Source organism: Gambusia affinis, linkage group LG22 (assembly GCF_019740435.1).
Source record: "Gambusia affinis linkage group LG22, SWU_Gaff_1.0, whole genome shotgun sequence".
In the NCBI taxonomy this organism is placed as follows: Eukaryota; Metazoa; Chordata; class Actinopteri; order Cyprinodontiformes; family Poeciliidae; genus Gambusia; species Gambusia affinis.
The window spans coordinates 13,615,672-13,636,097 of NC_057889.1; the positions used below are offsets into that span (position 1 = coordinate 13,615,672).

At 37.7% G+C, this 20,426-nt stretch overlaps 6 protein-coding genes across 17 annotated transcripts in view; all 6 read left to right on the forward strand.

Moving 5' to 3' along the window:
* snap91b (synaptosome associated protein 91b) overlaps positions 1–7,282 on the forward strand; it is a 29,025-nt gene extending 21,743 nt beyond the window's left edge. For 3 of the 12 annotated variants that reach the window (XM_044106289.1, XM_044106288.1, XM_044106298.1), the window contains 5 exons: positions 2,034–2,120; positions 4,256–4,317; positions 5,086–5,157; positions 5,235–5,345; positions 5,826–7,282. In XM_044106289.1, coding sequence (XP_043962224.1) covers positions 2,034–2,120; positions 4,256–4,317; positions 5,086–5,157; positions 5,235–5,321 — 308 coding nt within the window. In that variant the 3' untranslated portion in view covers positions 5,322–5,345; positions 5,826–7,282. The remainder of the gene's footprint in view (positions 1–2,033; positions 2,121–4,255; positions 4,318–5,085; positions 5,158–5,234; positions 5,346–5,825) is intronic. The other 9 variants (XM_044106290.1, XM_044106291.1, XM_044106292.1 and 6 more) reach the window with 9 other exon arrangements.
* Positions 7,283–7,688: 406 nt separating this feature from the next.
* On the forward strand, positions 7,689–8,886 carry LOC122825156 (C3a anaphylatoxin chemotactic receptor-like). Its single transcript, XM_044106307.1, has one exon. The coding sequence runs from the start codon at positions 7,987–7,989 to the stop codon at positions 8,884–8,886; it is 900 nt and encodes a 299-aa protein (XP_043962242.1). The 5' UTR covers positions 7,689–7,986.
* A 2,291-nt stretch (positions 8,887–11,177) lies between these two features.
* Positions 11,178–12,548, forward strand: LOC122825154 (C-X-C chemokine receptor type 4-like). The gene has a single exon (XM_044106305.1). The coding sequence runs from the start codon at positions 11,193–11,195 to the stop codon at positions 12,141–12,143; it is 951 nt and encodes a 316-aa protein (XP_043962240.1). The 5' UTR covers positions 11,178–11,192; the 3' UTR covers positions 12,144–12,548.
* Positions 12,549–13,829: 1,281 nt separating this feature from the next.
* Positions 13,830–18,859, forward strand: LOC122825157 (leukotriene B4 receptor 1-like). Its single transcript, XM_044106308.1, has 2 exons — positions 13,830–14,610; positions 18,755–18,859. Exons 1-2 carry the CDS (start codon positions 13,921–13,923, stop codon positions 18,776–18,778), a joined length of 714 nt encoding a protein of 237 aa, XP_043962243.1. The 5' UTR covers positions 13,830–13,920; the 3' UTR covers positions 18,779–18,859.
* On the forward strand, positions 16,781–17,861 carry LOC122825153 (leukotriene B4 receptor 1-like). Its single transcript, XM_044106304.1, has one exon. It carries the CDS (start codon positions 16,800–16,802, stop codon positions 17,754–17,756), a length of 957 nt encoding a protein of 318 aa, XP_043962239.1. The 5' UTR covers positions 16,781–16,799; the 3' UTR covers positions 17,757–17,861.
* Positions 18,454–20,160, forward strand: LOC122825155 (leukotriene B4 receptor 1-like). The gene has a single exon (XM_044106306.1). The coding sequence runs from the start codon at positions 18,646–18,648 to the stop codon at positions 19,573–19,575; it is 930 nt and encodes a 309-aa protein (XP_043962241.1). The 5' UTR covers positions 18,454–18,645; the 3' UTR covers positions 19,576–20,160.
* The last annotated feature ends 266 nt before the right edge of the window (positions 20,161–20,426 follow it).

Consider the following 20,426-nt stretch of genomic DNA (forward strand, 5'->3'; position numbering starts at 1 on the left):
TCTCAGAGCTGTTTGGGGTTGTTTGTGTGTGTGTTATTTCCCTTTTTACCTGCAAGCATTTGTCTCATCTTTGCATGATGCTTTGTCATTTTGAATCTAATATCCTCACATCACCCCAGAGCATTGTTCTGATGCCATCCTTTCTGGAAGCTATGCCGTGGCGTTTAACCTGTCAAATCTGATGCTTCACAGTATTTTTTCACTGTTTCTATTAATTTTGGTAACTGTTAAAGAAATAGTCCACCGTAATACAATTTATCCCTTTGTGTTTTTGGTGAAGATTCCATTTAGTTTTTAAAGTGTGTTTGTATTTAATGATGATTTTCATACACATATGGTGCCTTGTAAAAGCCATGATTGGACTTTTTTCACATTTTGTCATGTCGCAAGCATAAACTGTAGAGTACACTGACGGGATTGTGGGGTGAAAATTCACATACCAGCAGTGAAATGATGATAAATTTACAGCCAGACATACAGTGGAATGATTTAGATCAAAACTTATTCAAGTGCTGTAATGACCTAGTCAAAGTCCAGACAAAGTTTCCAAATTCTGTGGCAAGATATTCACGGACACATCAGATATTTTCTATAAACATTAGAGTTGGCTTTGTTGTTTTACACCAAACAACCTGGTCTAAAAAATGGTCTAAGCTTCAACTAAACATAAAACAATTGTAAGGTTCTTCAAAATATCTGCAAACTAAAACTGTTAGAAACATACATCGGCACTCAAAGACTTGATTTCAATTGGTATTATATACAAATGTGTCATTCTTTCTGTTATATAGTGGTAATAATATCCTTGTGTGGATAATATGCTACACTTTTTTAAAAAAAGAAAAGAGTAATGATAAATATCAAGATGTTTACATTCTCACACTGTATTGGAAATATCCCTTTTGAATCAAAATTGTCAATCAATCTGTACAAGTTGTACAGAGACAACTTCCTTGATATCATCAGAGATTAAACAAGAATCATAACATCCAGATAGAACAGCTTTGTGAGAAAGTTGTCCTCAGCTCACAGAAGACACAGCAGACAGAATGTCACAGATGCTATGGAATAAACTTTTGAAGGAATATCAATAAATGATTAAATGTTGGTGACTGTGTGTTACTTTTGCAAGGCACCATATTTGTACACTACTGATTTTGTTGTTTCTGTCTAAAAGTGGTAAGTTCCTTTAATGTAATCACTCAAAACCTCCTCGAACCCTGATCCATGCTCATCTTACTCTGTGCCATTTACCTAATGTCTGCTGTACTGCTGCTTTATGGCTTAACTCTTTCTCTTTTCCTCTTTCTATACAAAAATCTCTACTGAACTCTTTATCACGCACTATTTATAAAGCTCAATATTTCTTTCTCACTTTGGCATCTCTGCTTGTTTTTTGCTATCCTCTCTTTTTCCCCTTGCGCCTCCCCTGCTCTTTTTCTCCATCTGGCTCATTTCTTGCTTCCTGCAATTTGATTGGGTGAGTTGGCTTGCTCTTTAACACGCTAAATTCCCACAGTGCACTGCATTGCAGTGGCGCAGCTCCACTGCACTGTCCCCTCCACCACCAGATTCTGGATGCTGACAAAGACTGTCTGCGTAAAATGAAAGCAATATGTATAGTGTTAAAATGTAACCTGACTTAATTCAAGCTACAATGCTAGAATAAAGTCAGCTGAAACCCATTTGCTTGCATGTATCTCTGTCTACAGTTTTTATTTTTTACTTTTAAAGAAAACTTAAAAATAGGTTTCTATGTATTCATGTGTCTTGCTGGGTTTTATTTTTTTTCACGCACACTATTTGGAAATTCTTTGTCATCATCTGAATTCACTATGATCTCTGTGTTTATCGATCATCCCAACTGCTCTGTTGTCATAGAGACTCCTTTTCGTTGTCATAGTAATCACCAGTTATAAGGAGATGTGCTACAGAGTTGTGGTAGAGTGTGAGGATAGCTCACACAGGATGCTAATGTCTGCCTTCATCTCCCATCCTGCCCCTTCCTTTCTTCTGCCCCCTCCCTGCTGTAGTATTTGATGGGCTAGGCGACATAATGAAGCCCACTGTGACCCCTCAAGCGGGTGATGTTGACACCTCCATGGCTAACATGGCAAATAGTAAGTAGTCATTTAGGATAAGTTCAGACTCAAAGATGATGCAAAGTAATGAAAAAATGTGTATATTTAGAGAATGCAGCTGCTATTCCCCTGTGGGGTTAAACATGTGCAGCACAATAAAAAATGAAATTACAGATTATTATGCACAGTGCTTTACAGGCTTTATACTTGCACTTTTTCAGGACTGTTAGACAAGCATTGCTTGAAGAGAAACTAGTTTTGCGCCGGGCATCTGTTATATTTCAGCCTCAACAATTGAGGCTGAAAGTAAAATAACCACAGTCTCTTGCATTTTATTTGATGATGAAAAAATGAGGGAAATACGTCATTTAAAGAACAGAAATTGGACAATGGATCAAAATAAATTGACTTCACATTCTTAGTGAGAAGTCACTATCTATCTATGTCTCACTAAGCTCAGCATAAAGCTGACCCCATAGCAAGATTGAAGATATTGTCGTAGTTTTTGCAGCAGTTATGAATCCCAATGTCTATTCCAAACTAATCACAATCCAGTTGGATAAATTTGAGCCTTAATCAATTTAAACCCCCATTTGTAATCAACATATTGCCATTTTGTTGTTGATGATTTCCGTTTCATAAGCAAGCCATTTCATTTCCATGTTCTTAAACCATTGTGTATTAGTTTATTTCTGTAGCTACCATTTTTATTTGATGAATTATAAACGGTCATAAAATCGATCAAATGTGTAGCTAAACTTGATTTAATTGTATATTATTTACTGAAGATTTTGCATTACACCTTATTTCTAGTGAATGTGGTTGTCACCCCAATTTGGAACAACTCTTTTGAATAATAGTAATGCGAGTTACGTCCTGTGGGTAGATAGTAATTAGAGTGGTAAGGTCACATTTTGTAATGGCAAATATTTAGGAGATGATCAAATGATTATCATTATTTCAGATGATGAAATGTAACATTAGATATGAAACATCTGCTACGGTAAGAAGCCTCTAGCCTCTTTTTGAACAGTCAAAGTTTGGCTAACGACTGGAACTGTGAAAGCATGAAATAGTGAGGTGAAAATGAGCAGCTCCCTCCTGTTTTAAAGAAAAGGATGTTCAAAAAAAGAACAGCAAACATTCATTTAAGTTTCTTCCTATTTTGATCAAAGAGCCAGATTTTATTGCTATCTTGTTAACCCAATCTCAGTCAATGTTTACTCAAGCATTTGTGTGACCTTTCAAAGTTGTTCAGTATTGCTTAGCCATATTTAAGTCTATGTCCCTAGCGACTTCTTTACAAATTTCTTGGACGTTTTTTGCACTTGTCTATGAGACTGTGGCTTTTGCACCAACAAAATGCAAAGGGAATATATCTCTATAAGAGATAAATATAAGCTAAATTTTGATTCTTTCAGAAAAAAACAATACCCAGAACATTGCTAATATATTGTCATTTAATTCATATGTAACTGTAACTAAAGTTTTTTAGCTATGGGTTGTAGCTGGGAACCATCTTGTTGGTAGTATACTACTATTTTGTATGTCTTTGAACTGCAGTATCTTTGCTGCTTTTATAGATTCTGCTAATAAAATACTTCTAGTGCTTTAGTAACACTTCCTTTCCTTTCTTATTTCTTGAAATATGTTTCACGTTTCAACCAAAAGGCTTTTTCAGTTCTGGAACAACGGCCTGTTGATGACATTAGGAGCCTTAGTAGTAAAAGTAAACTTAACTTTCCTAGTGACCTTAACAGTCCTATCAGTGTGATTGTCTGGAATACAATCCATACTCATAGCCCATGTTTAGAACTAAAAAGGCCTATTAGATGATACAAGAGGTATTTAAGAAATAAGAAAACAAGTCTAATTGCTTTCTGTTGAAACCCTTTTGATTATGATGACCTGTTTGAGACAGAAGTGGCACCAAAGCCAATAAAATAGCTGTCTTTGTTATACATAAAACACACCAACATTAAGAAACTCTATGTGCTTGAATTAAATAGTTAAAAAAAAAAGTCCTCTCAGCCTTAAAGGACAATAGAAAAGTCTGATAAATTGGCAACAAGACCAGAAGACATTCACTCTAGGTTGTTTGATTTCTCCAGAAGTGCAAATGAAAGCAGTGATTTTGCAGAACCTTTCTCTTTCTGTCTCTCTCCTTCTCTAAGACCTCACATTGGGAACTGCAGCGGCTCCTCAGGTAGCTCCCCCTTGTTGGGGTGCACCCATGGTAAATGTTGTCTGCGTCTAATAGCATGGAGTGGACCCGCATGGCAGACACCTGTAGCAGCAATCTCAGAGAATTGCCTTCATTTTGTTCTCCAGTATCCAGGCGTTGCTCAGAGGGCGGGTAACGCCTGGGGGATGCTGGAGAGTAATGAAGAGACAAATGATATGACAAAATTAGGAAGCTGTTTCTTGGAAACAACGTCTCATGTTCTAAAATGAAAACTTCTACTTAAAGCTTGATTGAGTCACTAAATTCACTTTGTGTAGCTCAACTCTTTATTGACACACTTGCTTTTTTGGCAAACAGATTCCCTCCATGACACACGTGTCAGTAAAGAGTCGCAGTAAGGGTTTTGTGTTGCGGGCTTGTCTTCGTTTCTTGTTTGCTGTGCTGTTTTGTCTGTCTTAAGCCTCACTTTTGTGTGCCTCCGGGAAGCATCAAAACATTCTGTAGCCATTTTTGTTATGTGGTGGTTTTGCGGCGTCTCTCATTTATGTTATATGGAGTATAGTAACATCCAAACCCTCCATCTCCGTCCTATTCCCTCCACACCTTTAGACCATTCCCAGGGGTCCTGCTCCTTATTTGGGGACTTACCCCAGCTTCACCATGGTAAGATAGCCCTTCCAGTCCAGTCCAGTAATGCTCCATCTGGACATTACTGGCTACTGATGGACAATCAGCCACATAGGTGTCCCTCCCTCCGCCATCAGATGGCAAACATTCTGTCTAATTGTTTGTTTATCCCTCCATTTTTCCATATCTAAGGCACCAGTTGGCGGAGCACCAATGATGCCCAGGCCAGGCTTCCCTGCCACAGGAGTAACCCCGGGGGCACCGGTAATATGGTCCTAATAGAGTTACTAATTATAAACCTCCAAAGCAAGAGTGAATGCTAAAATCAGATGTGTTTACAGATGTCTCCTGGAATGGCCCAAAGCCCCAGAAAGCCCCCACCACCTAGGAACGCTCTGGATGACCTGAATATCAAGGACTTCATGTAGACTGCCTGATCCATTATCCCCAAGGTAGGTGTGCTCAGCATTTGTATATCAGCTCTTCATAAATGTGTGTGCATCTTTGCGTGTGTAAATAATATTATCTGCAATGCACTAGTGTAACACTCTCCGTTATTTACCACATAATAGATCATGTTTCATGCAGCAGATGAGGCCAGCACTCAGGGTAATTTGGGGTTAGTGGAATAGTTTTGTATGAAATCATGACAACCTAAATCAGCTACTTTGGAGTGAGTTTACTAACCCGACTTACTAATATATATATTTTTAGAAAATATCTATCTGTTTAGAGATAGATGAGATGGAAGTTAAAGTTCTAAATATAAAGGTATAAAATTTTAATTCTAGATCAGTTCCAAGGCCAAAGCAATTAAAGATGAGTAATCAGGAGTCATCAGGATAAGTCTTGAATTTACCATACAGAAACTTGAGTAAATCCAGTTCTCTTATGTTACAGTCCTAATCTCCCTTTTTCTACCCCCACTGTAGGTTTGTCATTGTGTCTGGAGATCTGTGGATATGGATGTCTGCAACCCCCTCACCCCTCCAGTCCCTTCTTCAGCCAGCCAGCCATCATCTCTTTGGTCTTTTCCTTCTAACCCCCCCACCAGCCTTGACTCTTGTAACAAACTCTCCCTTCCTATCTAATGTTGTAGCACAACTGTGAATATGAACCCTAGATACAGCAAACCAGAGTTATGTTTCAATGTGTGTGAGTGTGTGTGTATTTCAGTGTTAACCTTTACTTAATATACAATGGAAAAATAAATGACCAAAAAAAAAAAATCAAAAAAAATAAATAAATGTGTATTTAGAATCATTCAGCATATCAGCTGACTTGGAATGGTGGAAATATGTTGGTTTCTTTTTGCATCAACCAGACAAGGACTGTGTTTAAAGTTAAATGTGGACTGTGTTCAGTGTAGCTTCACTCGCCAACCCCTAAGTCACTCTCCTCTGCCCCTGATGTCCAAACCAGTACTGAGCGATGTTTTATGTCATTATTAACTTGCTTGTACCCATATTAGCTTGGGATTCATCCTCCCACCTGTCAACCTCACAACACAAAAGCACCATAACTGAACTTGCACTGTTCATCCGGACTTATAATTGAGCACATTTACGTTCTGTTTTACATTCAGTTTCCTTCATTTTGACATTGTGTGAAACATGCAAAAACAAAACAAACAAAAAAAAAAACTATTGTGAACTGTTCTAATTGACATATGCATTTTAGACTACTTTAAAAGACAGATTTTACATATTTTCAGTAATCTTTATTGTTAAAAAAGTATAAATATATTTATTTTTAGTTACTTTAAATTAAAGAAAAACGGCAAGTTCGCATAAATTTCCGGATTTTCTTTGTTCTTACTTCTCTGTCAAAAAGAGATGGTATTGAATGGAATGTGTTCTGTGGCGCCCCTTGCTGGTGTGAAGTGATACTGCATTAAAGCATGCAACAGGCCGATCTGGGATGCATTTTGATAATCTCAGTGAGCTAATTTTTTATTTTTTTGTCTTGGTCTTGACACAAGTAGAAGGTACGGTGAAGGACACAGTTTGTGTGATTGCAATGGGGTTTTAGCTTTCATTGGGTCATTTCTGATGCAGCAGCAGTCGGTACATTTGCTCATGTTGCAGCTTCTGGGTCCTACAGGTTTACTGTAAAACACACAAGTGTTCACTGGATGTTTCTCTGTGTTACTTATTTTAAAAGGTGACTGTATTTTAATCCATTGTGGCATTAAGTGGTATTAACTGTTGAAAGAAAAATAAAAGACAAGTATGACCGTAAAAAGATTGTGGATAAGTAATGTTTGTTTGGTATATGAAGGCTGTTTGCTCATTCTTTTTGGTTTTTGTTATAATGAATGGTATCGTCCACTCTCCCCGCCTGCATGTGAGTCCGAATTAGATGCAATAAAAGACAAATAACACATCCATATACGCTTTGTTGTAAGTCACTTCTTGCTTGTTTTTTTTTTTTTTTTTACCAAATGGTGTCATTTTCCAAAAAGAAATATATATACTAATCAATGCGCAAATAGTCCAAAAGTTCAGAAAGACATGATACAAAAATCCCCAGAAGAAAACAATCATATTTTTTTTTGCTAAAAGAAGCAAAAAAAACTTCTTTTTTTTTACTGTAGATTGGACTAATGCTGTTTTATATAGAATTAATTAGTTAAATCAGTCTCACATATTTCACTGTTGCATTAAGACAAGACACTTACCCTAAATCTAACTATTACCAGTACATACCAAACCCCAAGGCTAACTCAATTCATGCCATAGTCCTAAACCTGAGCCCTTGTCCTAAAAAAACACTTGTTCTTATGAGGCTTTTGGCCTGGTAGCAATTAGTCCCCATGTAGTATTTGATAGGAAAATGTTTGTATCAAATACAAGGCCAAACACACACACACACACACACTGAATCTAACACCGGTAAATGACTTCATTGCAATAGCTTCAGATATGTGCATGCAGAAAGTTTCGGTTCATGAAGCAATAATGTAGCTTGTTTGTGTTTGCTTCCATATATGGTTTGTTTCTAACTTCCAGATTGACCACCCACTTTGTTTCATTAACAGCATATTTTTAAACCATCAATTGCTGAGAGCACAGCTTACCAGCAAGAGACACCATGGAGCAACTCAATGCCACTGTGGTTAGCACTAACTTTTCTTCTAGAGAACTTCCAACATTCCCCTCCTGGAAAGCAGGTAGTCTGGTTTCTGTGGTCATATGCATCTTCTGCTTTTTACTGGGAGTTCCTGGAAACATCGCAGTGATTCTTCTCAAGCCTAACTGGAAAAATCTGTCCAGTCTGAGCCGGACTTTGATGCTAAATCTGTCTGTGTCTGACCTGCTGTGTCTGGTGACTCTTCCAATTTGGGCATACAGTATTCTCTATGGATGGATATTCCAGCTAGCAGCCTGTAAGCTTCTAGCTTATCTTGTGTACTGCAGCATTCATGGCAGCCTGCTGACTGTAACTGCGTTAAGCGTCCACCGATACCTGACTGTGGTCCGCCAGCAGAGGTGCAGTCAAGTGCAGAAAAGAGTGCTGCTGGTTCTTCTCTGGCTGGTTGCTCTCATCCTTTCCATTCCTGCTTTGGTGGTCCGACAGCTGAAAACATATCAGCAGTCAGCACATTGCCAATCTCAATTCACCTCTGAGACACAGTGGGTGGTCTTGTTGCTACTGGAGAGCCTGTTTGGATTTGTTTGTTTTTCTTTAATGTGCTGTACATATATTCGCTTGCAAAGGAAGGTTAACCAGACAGCTCTTTTCAACCACCCACAGACAACCCGACTGGTGATCAGCATCATCGTGAGCTTCTTTGTCCTGTGGCTTCCCTATCATATAATAAACCTGCTGGGTGTAGCAGCTGTAAGTCTAAAACATGTGGACTTGTTAAAATTTTGCATGGACCAACAGGAACTTGTTATTTCGCTTTCATTTCTGCACAGTTGCCTGAATCCACTCCTGTATGCCTTTCATTCTCCTAAAATAGTGTGCAAGCAAACTGCACCAAACTAAGGAATTTGTCAAGACACGGCAACAACAGCAGAACCTCGATGATAACAGCTAACAATGTCCTGCAGATAGGGGTGGTACTTTAATAGATTTCATATTTTGATTGCAAATCTGCTTCTGATACAATTTGTCTTACAAGTGACAATTATTTGCTTTATGGTATTTTTGGTTTCGTCCTCATAACCACAAATTCCCACTGTAATTGTTTTGATTTTTTTTCGTGACTGAAACTGATACTGATCTTTAATCTTTAGTCAAATTCAATGAAATTAAGTAGGCATTTGGATGCAAGTCATTTGTGAGATTAAAATAACCTTTTGTAAATTACCAACTTTAAGAAAGTACTAAACATATTTGTGATTAAGCTGACATGTTTGTACTAATGTTTCTGAAAAAACATTTTTAAAAAACTCAACTGATGTAAAAATCAAAGTTTAATTGTTGTGTTTCAGTTGCTGCATGAGGAAAATCATAATTAACAGAAGAGAGTAGTTGATATGTGCTTGACTTTGTAATTCAATTACTAAAATGAATGAGTCCTTCAACAATGTTCACATTTATTAATTAGATTATATTTTGTGTGCAAGTTTAAAAAATATGACATTTTTAAACTAATTATGCAGCATTTGCCTTAACATAAACAAATGGCTATCATATATTTTCCTTCTTCAAGCTTTTCGCTCAACTGAGCCATTCACCACATGAACTGTATTTACGGGGCCTTGTGTAAAGGGGGCCTTTACACAAGGCCCCCTTTACATCCAGAGCACACCATCCTGAGGTGCTCTGGATGGTGTGCTGTCTCAGGATTGAAGTCTGCATCTGAAGTGGTTAAATGTCTTGGATCCAAACATGTTTAGAAATTTTTATGGTTAATCTTGCATTTATTCACCTGGGTTTTTATTACCTTTTTCTGTCTCAAGTGGCTTCAAAGAAGCTTTCTTTCCCTTTTCCTGGTGCTGCAGTTTGTTATCCATGCTGTGTGGCATTTCCATGTTTAAAGTGGTGTTTTAATCCGTTAATCCGTTCCTGAAAGGAACGGATTTTGGATGGGAGTGAAAACTCAATCAGAAATGTTTGGCCAGTTTTTATTTTTGCAGGTGGCTTATTGTCATTTACAATAGAAGGCCACAATGGCCACTTCCTGCCCATCAGATCACATCTCCATGTTTTATACCCATTTCACAAACCCAGAGACATAACTTGCATTGACGTCTGATATCTTTAAGTTTTGACAAATGTCTAAACCGTCTAAAGGAAAGTCGTGAGGAAATGAGAAAAAAAAGTTCAACTCAACGGTGCTTTCGATCCTCTACTGAAATTCAGCACAACTTTTTAAGATGCCAAATAACAAAGAATTAGAAAGAACACCCTGGACCAATGGCTCTGCTTCAGTAACTTAAATTTAAAAAATTTTAATTTAAAGTAATAAAAAAAACAAAAAACAATGCACACAGCTGCAAACATAAAAAATTTACACTGCTTCAAACTGGAGCGAAGTCAAGATGTTGCACAAACCCGCAGAACGATGCACGAACAACTGGACTACTAATTTTATAAAGTGCAGGTTTTGGCTCATCTGAGATCTGATAGTAGAATAAAACCTTTTTGAAAAATAATGCAAAAAAGATGGCTGTTTTCCAATGAAGGGCTGAGCTTTTTTTTTGCAACTTTTATGTAAATTAAATTTCATGGAAACTTCTAGAGAAGGAACAGGTTAGTTTATTTGCACATCAAAACTTATTCAATAAAAAAGTAGAGGGTTTTAGAGAAAAGTAATCCAATAAAAAATATATTAAAAGTTAAGCTTTTAATGTGTAAGCAAGGCTTTAAAACAGCAATGCTTTAAAGAATTACATCAAAACCAATCATACAAAGAGAAAGAAGTGAAATGCAAATTTAAAAGTTATAATTAGCCAAAACAGATAAACATAGCTTGCAAGCTTCTAAGACAAGTTTTGAAAGGAAAACTTAAGTGAACATTATTTTCCAATTTGTTTCTCATAATTATTTTATCTTTTTTTTTTTTTGCAATTTGGACAAAGTTTGCAAGTTAAAACATTGCATCCAATCTCAAAAAGCCACCATTTGTCAGTTCATTTCATAGTTTGACAAATCATTTCCATAGGATGGAAATGATTTGTCAAATATGTGCATGCAAAATGATGCAGCCAAAACTACAAAAGCTATGTTAAGAAATGTTGTCACTTAATTTGCATTGGCATAGAAGTTCCTCTTTGAGTTCTCTCTTTGTTACTGTGACTTTAGGACAGTGAGAGAAGAAGCTGTGGCTCACAGCACAACTCAAGATGGATGATTCCAACTTCACTGGCATCAGTTCTAACATCTCTTCCCCTGGATTACCTCAGCCCTCTTGGAATCAACGCGGTCTGATCCCTGCAGTGGTGTTATCTTTCTGCTTTCTACTTGGAGTTCCTGGGAACATTGCTGTGATTATACTCAAGCCTAACTGGGAGCATCTGTCCAGTCTGAGCCAGAGTTTGATGCTGAATCTGACCATTTCTGATCTGATCTGTCTGCTTACCCTTCCACTGTGGATTTACAACTTAGTCCTTGGGTGGACATTCGGCCTTGTAGCCTGCAAAGCTCTAACATACTTTGTGTACTGTACAATTTATAGCAGCCAGTTGACTGTGACTGCGTTGAGCATTCAGCGCTACCTTGTTGTTGTGCGTGGATGGCAGTGCCATGTACAAAAAGGTACGCTGTTGGTTCTGCTTTGGCTGGCAGCTGTTACTTTGTGCATCCATGCTGTGGTGACTCAACAACTAAAGAAAGATGGCCAGTGGATCCGTTGCCAACCTCATTATTCTTCTGAGACAGAGTGGGTGGCTGTGCTGGTAATAGAGAACCTGTATGGACTTGTTACATTTTCACTTGTCGCATTTTCATATGTATGCCTCCACAAGAAGGTTAACCGGGCAGCCTTTTTCAACAATCCACAGACAACCAGGCTGGTTGTTAGTATCATTGCAAGCAATTTTATTCTGTTTGCTCCAGTTCATGTGGTCAATGTACTGGGCGTGTTGGCGATAAGTCTTAAAAACAAGAAGCTACTGAAGTTTTGTGCAGACAGCTGGAGTGTAGCCAAGTCCTTTACATTTTTAAATAGTTCCCTAAATCCACTCTTGTACGCTTTTGTTTCTACTAAATTCTGTCGTCTTTGCCCAAAGGACTTGCCCCGTCCAGATGAGGGAACTCCCCAAACACCTGACATTGCTGCGATTGCAGAACTTTGACTATAGTGATACATGTCACTCCCCCCCCCAAAAAAAATACAGAAATAAGTTTGTTTCTTTTCATTTAAACTGATACCATATCATCTACTATTTCTGTCTATTTTATTTTTCTCCGATTGCTTGAACCAAGGAAGTTGATTTCGTCCCTTTGACCTTGGTTTATGTAAAATTGATCAAATTACATTTTTTATCACTGTATCACTGTATTTTGTTTACCAACAACATTTTTACTCACTGACCTTTGCAAACAGTATTTTAATTTATTTGCTTATATGCTACTTGTTTGCCACATAACATATTCATAAACTGCTTTCATATTTGTTTTCTTCTTACTCTCAATCACAATAAATTTGTATTGAACTCTGTCTAGAAAATATGGTGAAAATGTGAAATAAATCTTGTGCTGACATATTTCTTCCTTTCAGAGAAAGAATTAATTAACAGATTTGTATTGATTTGGTTTATTTATTGCCCCAACTCAAATCAAATGCTTGTTATAAAACAGTACAAGTTCTACTTTAGGATACCAAAGGTTTGCTACATATACCCAACCAAAAGCATCAGATCCAGAACTTTGCAGCAATATCTCATGCCTAGTGTGGAAATGAAAACTCCTTTTTGACAAGAAGACACCTTCAACTGTGTCAGTGTACAACTAGATGTACACTGACACTAAATTAGGCTCTGCAAAGACAGAGTAAGCAAGCAAAAACCATAGAGGTCAAATATATTTTAAACTTCATAGGTGTGATTTCCTTCTACCATTTTGGTGTCACAACACTACTTCATTTCCTGGCACAACTGAGAAAGGAAAAGCAAGATGTTTCTCAATAAAGCACCCAAAATTTCAACCAGTTATATTGCCTTATTTTTCTGTAGTTTGAGAAGTACCTACACAGACATAGGTATAACCACAGGTTATAACCGTGGTAACAGGCTACATAGGCTATATAGACAACCAGGCTGGTTATTAGTATCATTGCAAGCAATTTTATTCTGTTGGTAACAGGCTATATAGCTTGTTACCATGGTTATAGCATCAGCTTTAAGTAAATGTGCTGATAAGTAAAAAGCACGATCACATTCAATAAATTAAAATTTCTGCTGTGATGTTTCTCGTTTGTTAGATCAAAAGTACCTTATGAAATTAACAACCTTTAAGCAGGTATTTAAAACATCCTTTTCTTTTAACCCATATAATGATTGTTTTTAAATCAGTCTCATATAATCTATTTTTAAATGAATTTTGATCACATGTAAGTACAAAATCCCAAATAACAGAATTCAAGACTTGAAAACTGTCTGTGTAAATAATCTGTGTGTAATTCATGTTAGAGTGTGACTCACTTGGTGAATTAAGTTGATAAAATAAATGCCTTTTGACAACAATATGACTGTAGTATCCATCCATCCTATTCTGTCTATGTAATCAAGAAACATTTTTGTTTCTTTTACTTTTTTAACAGCATTGAAAATCGACTCAAAATTCTGTTTGCCAATGATAGCATATAAAAGCTACACCCATTGATCAAATATGTGGTTTTAGTATCTTGCTTGGCCTATCTCCAAAGTACTTATTTCTGACTCTGACAAAAAATAGGCATGGTTTCTTCATAATCTACAATGACATTATTCACACTCATGCAGCTATTAATACGACAGCTAACATATCAGCATCACATTTGCACAAGTCCTCTTTGACTACCCACTTTACTTGGACTAGACATTTGCAAGCATCTGCTGTTAAGAGCGTAGGATTGGACGGAGACAAAAAAAAATGGATCAACTTAATTTTACGGTGGCCACTTTTAACTCGTCTTTTCCAGGACATCTACCACATTCCTTCTGGTACTACAATGGTCTCATCCCTGCGGTGGTGCTCTCCTTCTGCTTTGTCCTGGGAGTACCTGGAAACCTTGGCGTGATTCTTCTCAAGTCTAAGTGGAAGAAGATCTCTAGTCTGAGCCAGAGTTTAATGCTGAATCTGGCCATTTCTGATCTGCTCGGTTTGCTGATCCTACCACCAAAGATATACGCTTCGTTATTTGACTGGAAATTTGGCTTGGTGGCCTGTAAGATTCTGAATTATCTTCTGTACACCAGCATTTATGGCAGCCAGTTGACTGTGACTGTGTTAGGCATTCAGCGTTACCTACAAGTGGTCCATCAGGAGAAGTGGCATGAGGGACAACAGCGAGTGCGGCTGGTTCTGCTCTGGATGGTTGCCTTCATCCTGTCCATCCCTGTTCTGGTGGTTCGCGAGGTGATAACAAACCAGCAGTGGACTGTCTGCCAACCACAGTACTCTTCTGAGGCACAATGGGTGGTTGTCTTGCTAACAGAGACGCTGTTTGGATTGTTTTCTGTGTTGCTTGTGGTGATTTCATACATTCGTCTGAACAGGAAAATTAAACATGCCGTGTTTTTCAACAATCCAAAAACAACTCGGCTGATTACCAGCATCATTGTGAGTAATTTTGTTCTCTGGGCTCCATTTATTATCATAAATGTACTCGGTGTGGTAGCTATTTGTGCCAAACACGAAGGCTTGTTAAACTTTTGCTCAAACACATGGGTCCTTGTCAAAGCACTTACAGTTATAATTAGGTGCTTAAATCCTCTCTTGTATGCCTATAACTCGAGAAAAATTATGACAGCATCTTAGAGTGCCCCAAACAATGTGTTCTTTTGTTTGTGTTTTAATAGAAAAGGACCATACTATGTGACCTGTCTGTTAATTATTTCAAATCTGGAATGCATTAAATAATTCACATTTGACGCAAGTGGGAATATATTTGTTTTCTTACATAATCCTGCCTAACAATATATAGTAACCAATATAGATCTATATCTATATTTATGTGTGTACTTTAATTCCAATGTTCACTCGTGGAATGTAAATTGATGCAACAAAATGTTTACAAATTCTATCTGTAGTATATATATTCCTAAAAATGACCTTTTTCTTTAAAAATACAGAATAAAAATACTTAATTTCTCTCTTTATTATTAGAATTTTCGGCTACTGCTAATGTTAAGATTAGGATACTATGTCACACCAATAAAAAGATTTTTTTTCATCCCCTCCAGGGGGTCTTTTTGTGGGCTCTAGTGTCCCTTATATGACAGTAGGCTGACAGGAAAGAGGGCAAGACATGCGGCAAATGTCAGCCCGGGAATCGAACCCGCGACGGCTGCGTTGAGGACTCAAGGCCTCCAAATGTTGGGTCGCACTATCCCCTACGCCACCACAGCACGCCCAATACAGAGATTTTTCCTTGATGTAAAGGATGTTGAATATCTGTTTAAAGATTGATATTTTCAAGAGCCACAACAAAAGGCGAATTTTTCTGAAATAGCATGAATATCAACCTGACTAAGAGAAGGCAGCATTTTCATTTGGCTATTTTCTGAGTTAAGTTGTCTCTTTTAGAAAAGTAATTGGCACAAAAAAAAAAGAAGAAAAAAAAACAACTTCATCATTGGCTACCACTGCTCTCCACACAATTCGCATACAAATATGGATGTCCAAAAATTTCTATCTCTGGATTTACAATGGTGGTAAAGTCAACCTAACCTAGTAGGTTAGTGCTATTGCACTATAAGGCAGTTCTACTAAGCACTGATTGGAACTGGAAACAAATCTTCACTATTTGACTGACAGCAGACATTTCTCATTTTAGAGGCCGGATCTGCTGACATAAGAATAAAGATTCTTCTGTATGTCATATTTAACAGGTGACATATTAAATATGAATGTTTTTCCCCTGAAACTGTCGTTTTTATTTCTGGTGGTAGTCATCTTTATTTGGTGAGCAATACTTTCCTCACCAAATATGTGTGACAAACCTTGTTCGTGTGACAAAACCTCGTGGTTTGTTACTCAAACCACGAGGTTTGTGTGACAGAAACTAGTCCAAACCAAGGTTTTAAGAAAGATGTAGCAAAAACAGAATATGAAAATATGTTAATTTGTAAGTACTCGTGTACTCCACAGCCAGAAGATTTGTGCTTCTTTTTCTTTCCGCTGGTTTCAAACAAGTTACAAAAGTAAAAACATATGTAGAACAGGACAAAAAATATATATATTCTCCCATGTTTGTTTCTCAGCTCAGACTTTGGGGGAAGTATTTAGTTTCTCTTTTACAAAATTGTTTACCAGAGATCCCTCTGTTTAATAGCATCCACCATGTAGCAAAATAGCAGATATTTTGTTAATATGTCTAATACTAATACAATAAATTCACCCCTGTGTGCCCACCTGCCCACTGCATTCCGTTCACCGCACATTCATGTTGAGAGAGATAGAAAAAGGATTGTGCAGATATTATTCCTTCAGTAAAAATGAAAAAGTCCAGCAATTTCAGAACTTTTCAAAAGATTGGAAAAGCTTGGAAAAGATGTTTGACATTCAATCTACCAAGTCAAAGAACAATCGGTTTCAAAAACACTGCAGAATGTTTTTAAGTCACCTGCTCATGCAGCTGGGTGGCAACAAAGCACCTCACCTGCTTTTTAGAGAAATACAATTTGTTCATAATCACACGTTTCCCTTTTTTGCCTCCAAGTTCTACATTGACTGGCCATTTTACACTTGCGGCTTCATGTTAACCCCCATCACTTGTTCAAAGAGCAACTTTGTTAACAAGGTCTGGTATGGAGCAACTCACCTCCACTGTGGTCAATTCTAACTTCTCTACTGCAGGACCTTTGCCGCAGCACCCTTGGAATACCAGTAATCTCGTCACTGCGGTGGTGTTGTCCATCTGTTTTTTCCTGGGAGTTTCTGGAAACATCGCGGTGTTAATACTCAAGCCCAACTGGCAGAATATGTCCAGTCTGAGCCAGAGTTTACTGCTGAATTTGGCCATTTCTGACCTGCTCAGTCTGCTGACCCTTCCACTTTGGATTTACGCACTTCTGTTTGGCTGGATATTTGACCTGGTGCCATGTAAACTTTTAGCATATGTTGTGTACTGCAGCATTTATGCCAGCTTGCTGACTGTGTCTGGACTAAGCATCCAGCGCTACCTTGTTGTGGTGCGCCAAAGAAGGTGCCATCAGGTAAAAAGGAGAGCGCTGTTGTTCATGCTCTGGTTGGTTGCCAGTATCCTGGCCATCCCTGCTTTGGTGGTTCAGACTCTGCAAACCAATCAGCAATGGATTATTTGCGAAGGACAGTATTCTTCTGATGCCCAGTGGGTGGCTGTTCTGCTGACAGAGACTGTGTTTGGATTCATTTGCTTTATTCTTGTAACATTTTCATATGTCTGTCTTCAAAGAAGGGTCAACCAGTCAGTCTTTTTCAACAACCCACAGACAACCCGACTATTAACCAGTATCATCATCAGTTTTTTTGTTCTGTGGGCTCCATATCATACAACAAATGTGCTGGGAGTGGCAGCAATATGTTTGAAGAACGACAATTTGCTCAACTTTTGCCATGAAACCTGGAATGTTTTTGGAGGAATTACATTCATAAACAGTTGTCTAAATCCACTCCTATATGCATTCACTTCTCGTAAGATGTGCAGTGTTTGCAGAAAAACAGAAGAGTTGCAGCAGAGGCTCAGAAATTTCCCCACAGAGATCAGTACAGTTACAGAAACTTGATAGCAACAATAATATGTTTTGACACCTTTTAAGCAAAACAGAAATGTTTCTTTCACATGTTATCTTTTATGTGCAATGTCAAATTACTTTTTTCAGAGCAAGTTAATGAGCACTTTTTTTAATCACTTGTGAAATTAAATCATAGCGCAAAAGATCTTTATGAAAATGTTAGTTGGTCTGAGGGATTTTTGTCTTATCTTGTTTTTTTAAAATAATTTTGTGTATAGCTTCCTTCCTGTGTCGATGGACCTGAATCTGATTTGGACCAAGATAGAAAGACTAAAACGTTTAGTGGAAGTGCTTGAGGAATTAGGCTGGTTGAAAGAAGATAATGTATTTGGTTATGTTAATCTGCTGCAGCTAACTTCTACTTTGGCGATCTGTGACATTTAGGATTTTGTGAATTAAAATGCCAACAAGGAAGCACATTGGTAATTATTTTAGAGAAGTGATTCTTATTTGTATGTATATTTTTGGCTACGTCTCTGGCCATTGTTGTCACAAAAAATAACCTTTTCAGCATATATACATATAACCTTTATATATATATATATATATATATATATATATATATATATATATATATATATATATATATATATATATATGTGTGTCAGCAAGCACTGACAGAAAGCAGTGACGATTCAATTGCTTATTCAGATAAAGGACAGCAACAGCAACAAATGATTAGAGTTGGTTGATCAAGTTTTCAGCTTTTATCGGACAAGTGCAATTTAACCAAGCATTTTTTGACTGCATGAGAAAATATAAAAACCTAACCAATGAAATCCAGCCCCTTTTTTAGTGGTTTTCTTTTTTCAGTTCCTCTTAATCTGACCACTTTACTTCCGTGACAGAACATTTAGCACTGTTAACTCATTGATGCATCATGATTAATAACTCCAACATGAACGTCTCTGATTTCTCTCTACCTCCTCGCACCTGGGTGCCTAACGGACTGATCCCTGCAATACTGCTGTCCTTCTGCTTTCTCCTAGGAGTTCCTGGAAACATCGCAGTGATTCTTTTAAAGCCCAACTGGCAGAACATGTCCCGCCTGAGCCAGAGTTTGATGCTCAACTTGGCCATTTTTGACCTGCTCTCTCTGCTCACTCTGCCACTGTGGACTTACGCTCTGCTCAGTAACTGGATATTCGGTCTTGAAACCTGTAAGCTTTTAGGTTTTCTCGTGTACTGCAGCCTATACGGCAGCATGCTGACAGTGACAGCGTTGGGTGTCCAGCGGTACATTGTGGTGGTGAACCAACGGAGATGCGTTCAGGCACAAAAAAGACGCCTGCTGGTTCCATTCTGGTTTGGAGCTATAATCCTGTCTATCCCTGCTTTGGTGACAGAACAGGTGGAAACTAAAGAGAAGTGGACATACTGCTACCCTCAGTTTTCATCTCGGGCTCAGGGATTGGCAGTGCTGCTGTCAGAGACCACATCTGGGTTTGTCTCCTTTTTTGTCGTGGCCTATTCCTACGTTCGCCTCCACAAGAGGATTAGACAGGCAACGTTCTTCAACAATCCACCGACGACCAGGCTGCTGACCAGCATCATTGTAAGCAATTTTGTTCTGTGGTCTCCCCTTCATACCGTAAATGTGTTGGCCCTGGGAGCTATCGGCTTCAAAAATGACAGTTTGTTGAAGTCTTGTGTGAACATATGGGACATTGTCAAAGCAATTGCGTTTCTAAATAATTGCATTAACCCACTGCTGTATGCCTTTAACTTCCATAAAATGTTCAGACTCTGCAGGAGCCAAGAAGAATTAACACCGCCGTCTCAAACACTGGACATAAGTACAGTTGCATAAACTATGATTATCAACTGAAAAGGTCATTTTTGTCCACAGAAAAGAGCAAATATTTGAATCAAAACTTTTGTCCTCTGCTATTAAAAACTCTAAAAAATGGGGTTTAAATTTGAAATTTAAATTTTAGGCAACATTACAGGTAGAGTTGAAACGTGTCATTGTAAATAGTCTTCACTGAGAGTTTTGTGCTGGAATAGTTTTGTTAAACTTTCTCGTGTTTATATTTTAACAATTTTGAATTTGGGTTTTCCATTTTGTTTTGTTTTTTACAACAAGTTGGACTAAATATGTGTTGTAATGTATAATTAACCTTGTGCAAATGTGACAATCATGGGCTTCTAAAGACTAATATTTATCAAAGTAGGTAAAGTGCTGAGTTTATTTCTACATCGTAATCTCTACATTGTTCAAAACTGTTGTTGTCCATTCTGACGTCTAAACTTGACAGAGCCTTTTCTGTGGCAAGTCTTTTGTATTTCTATCGGTAATGTAAATTCCATTTTCCAAACTGGTGTGATGCTTGCCTAAAAAACAGAAGAGCAACTATGTTTTGGTGCTTTTGGCTGAGTGCACATTAAAAATTATGTAACGTGTTGAAATGTGGTGAAAAACTAAAACTAAAATTTGAATTGATTCGTCGTGTCTTTCTTCATTTTGTTCGCCCAACGACCCCTGTTTACACAAGGATGCTGGGTCACATAGAAAGTGCAAAGCACTGTTTTGTCCCGACATTTAAATGCTAGGCTGGTACTCATCTCCAGTGGTTTGAAACAGCCATCAAATTTAATAACCTGTCAGAAAGTTTCAGAGGGATTTGTGATAAATTTCAAACCAATAAAAATAAATAAATA